The sequence below is a fragment of the Sorex fumeus genome, unplaced genomic scaffold (genome assembly GCF_029834395.1).
Source record: "Sorex fumeus unplaced genomic scaffold, SorFum_2.1 ptg000006l, whole genome shotgun sequence".
In the NCBI taxonomy this organism is placed as follows: Eukaryota; Metazoa; Chordata; class Mammalia; order Eulipotyphla; family Soricidae; genus Sorex; species Sorex fumeus.
This window is the reverse complement of record NW_026606063.1, coordinates 38,935,547-38,949,986: the sequence shown is the minus strand read 5'-3', so window position 1 is coordinate 38,949,986 and position 14,440 is coordinate 38,935,547. Positions and strand designations below refer to the sequence as shown.

Genomic DNA, 14,440 nt, shown 5'->3' with positions numbered 1-14,440 from the left:
GGGACCATGCAGTACTAAAGATCACATGTGAGCCAAAACTATCTCTCCAGCTCTAAGGAGATAATTCTTATCATACTTCATTTCCAAGAAAGCTAAAGTTTAGGTGACAGGACTAATATTACACATACAAACAGCTGCTAACTATACAAATAAATTACTCTGATAAATTATAATTAGAGATCCTATCTGAGAAATTTTCCCATTGTTACATTTTTCTATACTATAAATTTTATCAAAGCTTACAAAAACCAGCAGAGTGAGGATATATAGTACTATTGGCATATCATTCAAGATTCTAACTTTTCTCCTAGCAGACTGTAATCTTTCAGAAAACAAAAGCCTTTGACATACTTGACATACTTATATATCTTTGCTTTTCCAAATTCATTTATGTAGAAAAGAAATTCAATAAGCACTTGCTGGATAATTAAATGAACATTAGTATTTAAGTTAGCATATGCAAACAAGAGTACCGAGTGGTTTAGCTATCACTTATTAATTTATTCAGCTAATATATTTGAATACAAGTACTATTGTTGCTACCGAATACAATCAACTATTCTTTTTCATAGACTTTACACAATTTAAGAGGAAAATTTAACTGGATTTTGCAATTGCCTCTTACAATAAACTTTGAAATTTGATGCAAATGTGCTAATTTTTCTATACACATTTGGATTAAATACAACACTGTGAATTTCCATTAACCATTAAAAAATCCAAATGCTTAATCAAAATCATGGAAGCAAGATGACATGGGTAAAAGGAGGAAGAGTGAGGCAAAGGAAAAATGCATACGACTGCATATGTAACTTGTACGTAATTTTCAAGAAAAGGTAACTCCTAAAGTATTTTCATGAAACAGATAAGAGAAAGAAGTCAATCTAATAATAATAACATAACACAATTACAACCACATAAGAATAAAACAAAAAAGTATTCTCAAAGGTCTGTGTTACTTATTCTCATACCTATATATGAAAAAAATGGCTAAAAATTGAAAGGAATGATTTTCACAAGGTATTATAGAAAAAACAGTAGTGTATCTCATACAGTTGAATTGATCTTAAAATGCAATGATGACCCCCAAGTACTGCTGAGATGGCCCTGATGGTCCTAAGCAGGAGCATCTGAGCTCATTATATCCACAGATCCCAGCAGTCAACAGGAGAGTCAGTTGGCCAAGAATCAGCAGAAGTGGTCTTCAAACCTCCTGAGCAACACTTGGGAGCTTTTCTCCCCAGAAAATTCAAGGATGGTTTAATAATTTACCACTGAAATTCTCCACATGCATTACATCAAATACATCTACATATGTGGAAAAAAATTCAGTAAGATTTCAAAATCAGGGGCTGGAGCAATAGCCCAGCGGGTAGGGCATTTGCCTTGCACGCGGCCCACCAGGATTCAATTCCCAGCATCCCATATGGTCCCCTGAGCACCACCAGGAGTAATTCTTGAGTATGTATGAGCAAAGTAACCCCTGTACATCGCCGGGAGTGACCCAAAAAGCAAAAAAAAAAAAAAAAAAAATCTCAAAACCATGCTTTTATTTATTTTTTTTTAAAAAGGGGGGTAGGGTCAGGAGTCTCAAAAAATTAAATGAAAAGTATTTTTAAACCTATTGTAAATATCAGTCCACAAAGAAAGTTTTAAACATATCATCTTATTAATAAACTATGGGTGATTCTAAGAAATATAATAAAACAAAGAATAGTGAGATATATAAATAGGAAAAGAAACAAGTCATTATTTACAGACATTATAATCAAGTACATAGACACTGTCTCATAAAACAAACCAAAAAACTTTACTAACTGAAAGGAATGAGCAAGGAAGCCAGATACAAAATGAACTTACAAAAATGATTATTTCTCCTCAAAACAGAAATTGTTAACTATAAAATGAATCTATAAGTATTTTGCTATCAAGCTTAAAAAAGAATCCCGAATAAAGTTAAATTACAAATAATTTATTTATTTTTGTTGTTGTTGTTTCATTTTGTTTTCTTTGGGGGCTCGACCCAGAGACTGGGGAGGTGAGAAGGCCACTCCTGGTGGAGCACAGGGGACCACATAGCACTTGGAAAAAAACCGAGCATCCTTCACAGAAGCACACACTTCAATCCTTCAAACTATTTTCCAAACTAGATCCTATCCATGAATAGGATGATTCATCATCATACAATTACTCCCAAAACTTTTATACATTTAAACAAAATAAATAAAAAATCTAGAAGTATTTTGTTTTATGAACTCAAACTAATCTTAAAACACATATAGAAAATAGTTCTGACAATATTGAGGGAAATCTTAAACAGAGAAACAACAGAATTGTTTTATTCTTCATATATTTATATTAAAAGAGCAAATGTTATAAAATATTGAGGTCAGAAATAGATTCATCTAAGTATGGTAATTTAGTTAATGTCTGAAATAATATCAGAAATCTATTATGTATTATAATCTTGGTGGTCGTTATGTAATAAAATAGACTGATGAAACAATATATAACATAGATAAAATTGAAGTTGTGAGACTTGTTGTTACTGTTTTTTGACATATCGAATACAGAGCCTGGGAGCTTGCCAGGCTTTGCTGTGTGGGCAAGATATTCTCTGTAGATAGACAAATGGGACTATCTTAAACTAAGAAGCTTCTGTACCTCAAAAGAAACAGTGACCAAAATACAAAAACAGTATACAGAATGGGAAAGGATATTCACCAAATACACATCCGATAAGGGGTTGATATCAAGGATATACAAAGTACTGGTTGGACTCCACAAAAAGAAAACATCCAACCCCATCAAAAAATGGGGAGATGAAATGAATAGAAACTTTCACAAAGAAGAAATCTGAATGGCTAAAAGGCACATGAGAAAATAACTGGCAATAGGTTCTCTACATCATTAATCATCAGGGAGATCCAGATCAAAACCACAATGAGATATCATTTCACACCACAGAGACTGGCCCATATCCACAAGAACAAAAGCAATCGGTGCTGGCGCAGATGTGGCGAGAAAGGGACACTTCCTTCACTGTTGGTGGGAATGCCAACTGGTTCAGCCCTTTTGGAAAACAGTATGCACGATTCCCCAAAAATTAGAAATTGAGCTCCCATTTGATCCAGCAATACCACTCCTGGGAATATATCCCAGAGAGGCAAAAAAGTATAGTCAAAGTGACATCTGCAATTGTTTGTTCATTGCAGCACTCTTTACAATAGCCAGAATCTGGAAAAAAACCTGAGTGCCCGAGAACAGATGACTGGTTAAAGAAACTTTGGTACATTTACACAATGGAGTACTATGTAACTGTTAGAAAAGACTAAGTCATGAAATTTACATACAAGTGGTACTACTTGGAAAGTATCATGTTAAGCGAAATGACTCAGAAAGAAAGGGATAGACATAGAAAGATGGCATTCATCTGGGAAACATAAAGTAACAAAATAGGAGACTAACACCCAAGAATGGCCGAGATTAGTACCAGGAATTTTACTCCTCACACATGCTAGGGGAAAAGGGAGCTCAGATAGAGAAGGGAACACCAAATAAAGGTGTTGGGAAGATCCTCCCAGGATGGGAGAAGCATGCTGAAAGTAGACTATAGACCAAACATGATTGTCACCCATTGCCTCTTTTGCAAACCACAACACCCAATAAGAGAGAAAGAACAAAAGGGAATGCCCTGCCACAGAGGCAGGGTGGAAGGGGGGAGATGGGGGGTGGGAGGCATACTGGGATCTATGGTGGTGGGAAATGGGCACTGGTGGAGGGATGGGTATTTGATCAACTGAAACCCAAGCACAAAAATTTGTAAGTCTGCAACTGTACCTCATGATGTCTCACTAATAAAAATTAAAAATAAATAAATAAAGGCCAAAATAGGCGCTGGAGCTTGCCGGGCTCTCCAAAAGAGGCAGAGAAATCGAACCCAGGTCGGCCGCATGCAAGGAAAACACCTTACCTGCTGTGCTATTAAAAATAGCAAAATAGCAATGAATAAAAATTAAATAAAATAGAACTAGAACTTTGAATGAATAACTTTATAACTTATTCTTATAAAATTTGTAATTAGGGCTGGAGCGATAGCACAGTGGGTAGGGCGTTCGCCTTACACGCGGCCAACATGGCCGACCCGAGTTCGATTCCTCCGCCCCTCTCGGAGAGCCCGGCAAGCTACCGAGAGAATTTGATATGCCAGACACAGTAACAACAAAGTCTCCAATGGAGACGTTACTGGGCACGCTCGAGCAAATCGACGATCAACGGGAGGGCCTTATAAAATTAAACATAAATTAACTCATAATTTAAAAGCACATATGTACACAAAAGTGCTACATAGTTTTCATATATAGTTTTCTACAAATAATACACACTGCCAGATTACCAGTTTATTAAAAGTACTATACTGCTTGCATAAATTAAAAATATGATTAATAAATCCATTGGAGAAAGTTATCACCACCATAATGATTCCGGAATGCAGAGCGAAGAGTAGCCCCTGAGCATTGCCGGGTATAATTCAAAAACTGAAAATAAATAAATGCACATACGAACACAAAAATACTATACAGTTTTTAAAATCACAAACACAATAATATGTTAAACTTGACCGAGTTAGTATACTCGGGGATGAGTATGATAAAAAGATATGACATAAAATGATAAGAGCATGTGACAAACTAAGCTGCATATGATTTAATTCTCTATACATTGTCCATTTAAGTATCTTTGTACATATCTATATTTAGCTTCATCTTTATAGAACAAGGAATGACAGCAAGGATAAAAAGGAGCAGAGAGGAAGAAGATCAGCGAGTCAGAAAGCAGTTAAAGAGGCGGAAGGAGAGAGGAGAAGGAGAAGGAAGGAGAGGAAACGATTCAATACTTCTTAAACCAGTGGACTGGACAGTGGGTCATTACATCCCCAGACCAATGTCTCAAATTGTTTGGAGTAATGACTAATCGACACCTGGTTAAATATCTGAATAAGGGAATTGGAAAACCACCCGGGAAAAACATAACAAAAACAAATATATTAAAACTAAACTGATAGAGGCTTCACTGTACAATGCTTAAAAAAAAAAAAGCATCAATACTAGACATGACATCAGTTGTCTTTACCTTAGCTCCAGAATTCAATATTCCTGAGTAACACTGTATCAGTATATCTGCATGTATCACCAAGAAGAAAAGTGCTATTCCTTAGAATACAATCATATAGTAATATTTCCCTCAGAAAGATTTCCCTTAGATTTCATAGATTTACATGACACAAATGGTTGTCAACAGAAATAAAAGAGTAAAAATTTTTAAATATTATTGCAATATATAATGCTAATTAAATAACTAAATTAAGAGTGGAAATATGAATGTGACTGTCTCTAGGTTAAATCTGATTATATGTTGATAATTAATAGAAATTAATGTCACTATAGCATAGTGGATGGAAAATAAAACACTCAAAAAGAAATAAATGTTTCTTAATAATCAATGAATACTCCTAAAATAAGCCCCATTTATTTACTTTAATGAAATGAAAAACTATTAGAAACTTTTGTAATTTAATAAATAACTTCATTAGGCAAAGCCAGAGAAAGACTTACCAGGACAGAATATATATGCAGACATCGATAAACAGGAGAAAAATCCACCAACTCTTGAGCCCCAGGTACCTGCAAACAGTGCCAAATTTATCACATAATATTCAAACAAAGCTATTAATATTTTATTCATTTTTACTCTAAAGTGTAGAAATAAAATTTTAAGGTCAACACTAGCTTCTAAGAGAAGTAACAGAAAGCAAACAAACTACGCTCTCAAAAATCTAGTTTTGGTATTTTAATGATGGAATTACTCAATTGACAACATTACCAAAAAAGAGACAAAGAGCAGAAGGATGGATAGCAAAGCGGAGAAAAAGGTGACACTAATTTTGCATCTGCTGCTCGAGCTGTATCTTGAATCTATTACCTCCCAAGGAAAATAAAAAGAAGCCTGGTATGTGACTTTGATGACTTAACTTTGTCCTCTTCTTAGATAAATGGTAAGGTAGACCACATTTTAAAAAAAATGACTAAGTGGCAGGGCTGAAGAGTGAGTTCAATGAGCTGGAGCATATGCTTTGCATGTGGGAGGCCAAGGTTCAAAACCTGGTACCACATATGGCCCCCAAGCACAGCCAGAAGATATCCCCACTCACCAAGCCAGAAAGAGCCACTGTGCATAACCGTGTATGACCCTAAATACAAAAATCAAAAACATGAAAACTCAGTGGCAGTGGCTAAAATTAAAACTTGCTGTCCAGATAAATTCATTGGTTTTCCAGTCAGTTTCTGAAGGGCAAGGGAATTGGTGAATATTAGCTAAGGGTGGGGTGGGGTGGGGGAGGGTGGAATCATGAATGGAAAGGCAAACCTAGAAGTAAAAATAGGAAAGTGTTATCAAAATAATTCATACACATAAAAACTAGACAAAAAACGTCAGGAAAGAACTGGTGTATAGTCTGTTATGTGACTTGACAGTAGGTAAGTCACAATTTACCCCAGCCTCAATTTCCTCGGCTAGAAAAAGAAACTGTCCTTTGTGTAACAGGGACTTATTAGGAATAAAAAGAGAACCAAAGTAAATATTGAACAAAAGAAAACGAAGCATAAAGTAACAGAGAAAGTTATAAAGTAATCAAAACAAAGGAGAGACTGAAGTCTTTACCAGTAATTCATCAGAATACAAGCAGACATGTCTAAATTGGGTTGTGTTGACCAAGACTGCTCTCCCCTATTTCATGGAGTAAATCTTATTTCCTTTGAGAATATAGTTCCCTCACCAATCCGCTTTTCTTAATAAATATTAATCTACTTCAAAAGCATAATGCTTACTTTGTTTTCCCTCTGGAACCCTCATATCTTTGTATATATTGATTCAAATTTATTCACTGTTGTGTTTGTTTGCTTTGTCTCAATAAGGGACAAAGTAGATCTATTTCAGAATCTGGCAATGCTATATATTTTAGGCACTCAATACAGACTTTTCCTATGATTTTATATGTCAATTACATCCCAGTTTAAAAAAATTATGCAAAAACTGACAAGGTGTTCAAGAGCTTTTACCCTGCTCCAAGCATACTCTTAGCATTGCAAAATTACTGAGAAAAATGTTAAGCACAGTTGCACACCACACAGCTAAAGAAAATATTTGAAAGCACATATGAATTACATAACTTCGAGACTATAAAGGATCTCTCAATTATATCTTAACAAGACAAACAAAAACTTATTTGCACAAACCCCTAGTTTGTGCAAGTTTTTTTCTCAAGGAACAAAGGCGAAACATTTCATAAAGTTATCTCGGCAACATTATTTAAGGTACAATAAAATTACACACGCAAGGACCAGAGAGATAATATAGTATGTAAGGCACTTGCCTTGCAAACAGCCAACCCTGGTTCAATTCCCTGCATCCCATAAAGTCCCCCAACATTTGCCAGGAGTGACTCCTGAGCATAGAGCTAGAAGTAAGCCCCAAGCACTGCTGGGTATGGCACCCAAACAAAAACAACAATGAACAACTAAATAATAAAATAATAATAATACACATGCATATAAAAAATACAAGAAATGTTTAAAATTTTGATTTGCATAAAAACAAAACTTTTCTTTAAATAGAGCCAATGATTATAATTACTACAAATACATAAAAAAAAAAAAGGTAAAGGCCCTCCCGTTGATCGTCGATTTGCTCAAGCGGGCCCAGTAACGTCTCCATTGGAGACTTTTGTTGTTACTGTGTTTGGCATATCGAATACTCTCGGTAGCTTGCCGGGCTCTCCGAGAGGGGCGGAGGAATCGAACTCGGGTCGGCCATGTTGGCCGCTTGTAAGGCGAACGCCCTACCCGCTGTGCTATCGCTCCAGCCCCACTACAAATACATATCCAAAATAATTAAAAAAAATTTCTTAACTATGACAACTTGTATTCTAACTTTGTTTCTTAGCTATGACAAATTCTATCCTAACTATGTTCCTCATGAAGTTATCAGTCTAGTTTTGCTTTGACTTAGAGCCAGTCTCATTCAACAGGAAAATGTTCTGAACTATTTCACAGATATGGCCCTTTCGCAGGTGAGGCCCTCCAGTGTAGAATGAGCATCCAGAACTCGGGATCAGCCACCCTAAAAAAATCTACAATGATTAGTAAATGGAAGTCCTTAAAAAAAAACAGAAATTCAGTAGCTAATGGGCTAACACAAGTTTGCATAGGTCAACTGAAACTTACATTATGTTTAGAGAGGGGACAAAGGCCCTTCCTGTCATCTCCAATAAATATTTATAACCAAACCTATTCTCTAGGGGGCCGTCTTGACATCATCATATTCTGCTTTAGACTGTTTAAAGTGTCCTGACCCGGAAGTATCGGCCCTGCTAAGTTCTTAACCTCTGAAACCATAATCTTTATGGGCTTCTAATATGACTTCTGAAAAGAGTACACCAAAATCTGGGCAAAAAAAAAAAAAGGGAAAGGAAAACAGCACAGAATGGGGCTTCAGTTCAAAAACTTTACCTCTCCCTCCAAAATAGCCTACTATTTAGAAGTCATTTTTCCTCCTGCTCCCTTCTGTGAGGGGCACTCGGGACACGGTAGGAACCAAGAAGAGCGCTGTGAGGAGAAAGGTATGTCAAGCATGCACTGACTCATGTTGCTTTGAGCTAGATGTGTTTTCTCTGCTTCCAACTAATGAAAAAGAATCACTTACGTCTACGGAAAGGCAAAAGGAGGAGAGCAACACACACTGTACGTGAAGGAATGCTACACTTTGGGAAGGATAAGAAATGAACTTTCAAACCTTGAAATAAATGGGTGTGGGGGAGAAGTGCCAGAACAAAAGGCGATTTTCCCTCACTCGCGTAAATAAGTAAGTCTCTTTCTGCAGTCCACATCTTGCTCCCCATTTAGAACGCTAGCCTGCTGTCAAAGCTGTCTTCATCCCATTTCCTTTACTTGGCCCTTCCCTCAACTTGCGAAGAATGATTCAAGCAGGTTTAAGTTTCAGCTGGGGCAGAGGGAGGGGTCCAAGGACACTTTCCTAAAACTAACAATGATTGTCCCTAATGGTTTCTGTCTTCTAACAAAAGCCATGACTCGGTCTTTATCAGCTCCATCTAATTTTTCCTTTCCAAAGTAAATAACACAGCCCTTGCATTTTACACATGCTCGAGTTTGACAAATCATTATCGACTGAGACTATAACTGATAAGAGATAACTTTGTGGTAGGACGTTGTCATTTCCTCTCATAAGGGCTTTCTTTCTGAGATACAGAAACATGATTAAAATAGTTAAACATTTCCTCTGCCTGGCAGTCAGGAACTCAAGACATTAAGATACTGGAGTCTGTATTTTTCTAGTTCAAATAGATCTACGAAGATACCACAGTAGCCACAAACAGTACACTCAAGATTATCCTGCCTTTTTAACTAGTTGTTTTCCTTAAGAATACACATGAAATAATTTCATCACCAAGGACAGCAGCTGCCTAACTCCCTATATAGTTTCTGAATGGAGAGCATTAGTGCCTTCCTACAACTTAAACATTTATACTTAGGAAGGAGCCTGCCGTAGAGATTCCTGAGTACAAAGTCAGGAGTAAGCCCTTAGCACTGCAAAGTGTGGAGTGTGACCCAAACGCAAACAAAATAATCTCAATAAAAATAGAGATTTTGATTTTTAAATGACGTTCAATTTTAATAGTAAACTGATTTAAATATTGCTGCATGAAATCCCACAAAAAAAATTTTAAAAAAGAGGAGTTGAAAGTTAGTAGATATTGGTAATATCTTAAAAGGCTCACTAGTGAAGGGTGGCAGGGTTGAGAAGCATCTTTAATGACCAGATCCCTCCTTTACTACTGGGCTAGCCTAGCATTAGAAAAGGAGAATAGTACGAGAAAAGATTGCTTGCCTTTCTCCAATCAAGAAGAGTAACAAATGCACTATGAGAGAGTTGCCTACAGTGGTGATACAGAGAACACATGAAAATAGAAATGTATTGGTATGCTCAAGGTCTGCTGTTCACACAGCTGTCCCAGAAGACAGATTCACACACACACACACACACACACACACACACACCTCACAGAGGCCATTATTTTTTCTCTTAAGAAATGCTTCAAAGCCAGTATTTATTACCCAAAAAAGAGCATGATAGAAATCTGCAAAGAATTTAAATATGCTTCTCACTAAAGTGAGTCATTTTCCTTTTAGAAAATACTTTGGGTTGCCACTTTACACAAAACTGTATCTCAGATCAGGTAAATAAATGCAGAGACCTGTAGCCACTTAGGAGCACTAGTTAGATCTCAAGTCATTAAAATGTAACAAGCATCATTCTGATGGAAGAAAGTAACAAATGATTGGTGAAGAAACATTGCTTCTGCATTCAGAGGATCAACTTTGATAACCCATATTATGTCTGGCATCCAGGAGACACCCAGCAAACATTTTTCAACAATGTGATTGTCTGTGTGTGGCTTACAAGGCTTCAGAGAAAAGAAGTGTAAAATTTATTTGGACATGAGCTTTCCCAAAGCTGGACTAAACACCACTGGTGCATAAATAGACCTGGGATTCCAAGTGACAATAAGTAGCAAAAGTGATCAAATTCTGATATAAACAAATACTGAGCTATTTTGTTGCACATCTGAAATTAAAGTTACATGTCACATACCTAACTAAAACACAGCGCAAAAAAAAGAGGGAAAAAAATCTTACTTTAAAACTTTTCTGTGCGTGGGGATATGGTGCCACCAGCAAGTCAATCTGTACCTGTGAGGCAAGTGCATCAGCAGCCTCACGGTGCCTTCAGACTTCCAGATACTTCAAAATTGCTACTGTGCCTTTGGTCAGACCCCAGAAACTTGGGGCAAAGTTTACCAAGAAAGTAAACGGTCAAAAGTTAGGTATGTGGGAGACACACCCACAAACCACCTCCGGCTCAGCTATATAATTGGAGGCATGGCCTCTCTGGTTCCTGATTGAACTGCTTAACGGTCATGATCCCAGAGACTCAGAAACAAATCTTGAAACCCAGTGGCTATTGGCAGACATGTGTCCAGTCCCTGCAGTAGGTTACTGGCGCTGGGCCATCCCAGGTGGGAATAGGTTTTGTGCCTTGGCCTGTTCCCCCTGGCAGCTCAGTAGCTGCCATCCTCCAGAGGTCACTGGACAGTCAGGCTTGGACCCGCAGTGACAAGACACGTGGGCCTCATGGGATGGAGGTGGAGCCGTTCCTTTCCTCCCCACCCCAATGAGATCCCAAGTCGCCGCCCACGAACGGCTTCTCTGGCTCCTGATCAAGCTGCTTAATGGTCATGATCCCAGAGACTCAGAAAGAAATCTCGAAATTCGGCAGCTTTTGGCAAAAATGCTTCCGGACCCCCCACAGTAGGTTACTGTCACCAGGTTACCCCAGGGGGGAATGGATGCTATCCCTATGCCTACACCCCCTTGGTGGCTTGGCGGCCGCCATTCTCCAGAGGCCATTGGACAGTCAGGTTTGAGCCCACAGTGACGAGACATGCGGGGTCTCATAGGATGGGGGTGGAGCCGGTCCTTTCCTCCCCACCCCAACAAAACCCTGAGTCACCACCTATGAACAGCCTCTCTGGCTCCTGATCAAGCTGATTAACGGCCATGATCCAAGAAACTCAGGAACAAATCTCAGAACCCAGCAGGTTTGGGTAGAAATCCCTCCAGATTTAATTATTAAAATTTCTGAATTTCAAAATCACGCAGCCACTACTGCAGCCACGCAACATCATATGTTATTCATAACCAGCAATAGAAAACAAATTGTCCACTTTTGCCTTTTCGGCAGATCTGAGAGTTGGGGTAAAATCCCAAATAATAACGGTGGGTCTGGTGTCAAAATATTAAATGCAATCAAAGTACAGAGAGAGTAATGTGGAAATCATCTGCCACACAGGTAGGGGAAAAGTGGGGATGGGGGTATACTGGGGGTTTTGGTGGTGGAGAATGGGCACTGGTGAAGGTACGGGTGTTTCATTGTATGACAGACTTAAACCCAAAAGCTTTGTAACTGCTCTCACGGTGACTCAATAAATAAAATTATAAAAAATGAAAAAAAAATGTAAGGTGGAGTTCATGCCCAATTCATTCAGCCTAATCAGTGGCTGAATAAGTAGCAGTACTCCTCCATAAAAAAATAAATGAATAAAACTTTTCTGTGCTTACATATATATAAGAATATCTTGAGTAGGGTCTGGAAAAATAGTACAAAGAGAAGGGCTATCAGAGATGGAGCCCAGGCTAGCCAAGGGCAAGGTAAGCACCATACCTGGTGTACTACTGCTCCCGCCGAAAGTTGCTATATCTGGAGGGGGAAAAATATAGAGGAGTTAAGGTGCTGACTCAGCAAGCAGTAGAACCCAGTTTGATCCCTGGGACTGCATATGGTCCCCCAAGCATCACCAGGAGTGGTCCCTAAGCACAGAATCAGGAGCAAAACTTGAGCACTACCAGGTGTGGTTCAAAATCCAACCCCCCACAAAGAAAACAAACAAACAAAAGTTCCTATAAATATTTGTGTATTGGCTTATATATAAAAAATAATGGGTAAATGCTTAGGTATGATATTTCCAGGTCAAACAAGAAGTGTTATGTTCAACTTTGTATTACATTTTGCATTTCCACTGTAATATGTAAGAGTTTAAATTGTTCTATGCTTTGTCAGTACATCATATTGACAATAATTCTATTTTAGCTCATTTTAATTGCTGTGTAGTTGAAATAAATATTAATATATTTTAAAAAGAAAATATTGGAAATAGTAAATGCACTGTCTGAGAGATTAGCTGAATGGCACATTAATGCATTAGTATAAATTGTACAATAAAAGATATGAACAGATGTGTAATAATTTTCAGAATAAAATTTCAAGTGAAAAAATACAAAAAATATACATATATGCTATCAATAATTATGATGTGTAAGGAAGGAGGAAGAGCATGTACATACACACACAAACACACATACGCACACACACATACATACACACACACACAAACTCATGATCCTGGTTGCTAGAGCAGGGCAGAAAGAATAAATAGAACAAGATTTCAGTTACTGAATCTTCTTACATAATATGACTTATGAAATTAATAATGAGAGGAGAACTAAAAAAAACTACCCTAAAAGAAACCAATGATCCTAATTAAATATCATTCTGGTTGCAATCACACAAGGAAAAACCATAGACAAGAGATATTTGAACAAATATTTTGAACTATACAGCCCCAATGAAGTAATTGTAAAATAAGAACTGCAAGGAAATCTTGAGTTTTTTTTTTTTTATGTTTAAACTCTGATTTTTTTCCCCCCTTTATTTTATTTTATTTTTTTTAAAGTTGTAGATTTACAATTTTTTGTGCTTTGGTTTCAATTATACAATGATCAGATACCCATCCCTCCACCAGTGCCCATTTTCCACCACCATGGATAATATCCCTCCCACCCCCATCCCCCCATCCCCCCTGTCTCTGTGGCAGGGCAATCCCCTGTGTTCTCTCTCTCCTTTTGGGTGTTGTGGTCTGCAAAAGAGGCATTGAGTGGCAAACATGTTCAGTCCATAGTCTACTTTCGACATGCATCTCCCCTCCTGGGAGGATCCTCCAAACATCCTTTATTTGGTGCTCCCTTCTCTATCTGAATAGCCCTTTCCTCTAGGATACCCGGCTGGCCTCTAAGTTATGGAGTAATCCTCCTGGTGCTGATCTCAGCTATTCTTGGGTATTAATCTCATACTTTGTTACTTTATATCCCCCAGATGAATGCAATCTTTCTATGTCTATCCCTCTCTTTCTGACTCAAAAATCTTGAGTTTTAAAAGTTTACTGGTTTATGACTGACCCACAATCCTGAAACTACCAACATCTTGGTTTCTAAATAGTAATCTCTAGTAAAAAGAACAAGAAATATCTGGCAAAATTGCTGATCCTGGAGCTGGGGGAGGACGTAGAATTAATGAAGAATATCTGGCACCAGGGCTGGAGTGATAGCACAATGGGTAGGGTGTTTGCCTTGCACGCAGCCAACCCAGGTTCAGTCCCTGACATCCCATATGGTCCCCTGAGCAGCTCCAGGAGTGATTCCTGAGTGCAGAGCCAGGAATAACCCTTGAGCATCACCGGGTGAGATGCAAAAAAAAAAAAAAAGGAAAAAAGAAAATAGAATATCTGGCACCAGGAAAAAATCTAAAAAGACATGTCCAAAGATAATGGATGAGACTACCATAGGCCAAATTTGGAACAACCAGAGAATCAAAATGGTAAGTAAAGATAGAATACAAACAATTGCATGTAAAATAAAATGCCCTACCCGCTGTGCTATTGCTCCAGCCATAAAATAAAATATGTATACCA

At 37.8% G+C, this 14,440-nt stretch overlaps 1 protein-coding gene across 1 annotated transcript in view; it reads right to left on the bottom strand.

Moving 5' to 3' along the window:
• EXOC6B (exocyst complex component 6B) overlaps positions 1-14,440 on the bottom strand; it is a 598,998-nt gene that overhangs the window by 322,316 nt on the left and 262,242 nt on the right. Inside the window, exon 8 of the mRNA XM_056129778.1 lies at positions 5,616-5,684. Coding sequence (XP_055985753.1) covers positions 5,616-5,684 — 69 coding nt within the window. The remainder of the gene's footprint in view (positions 1-5,615; positions 5,685-14,440) is intronic.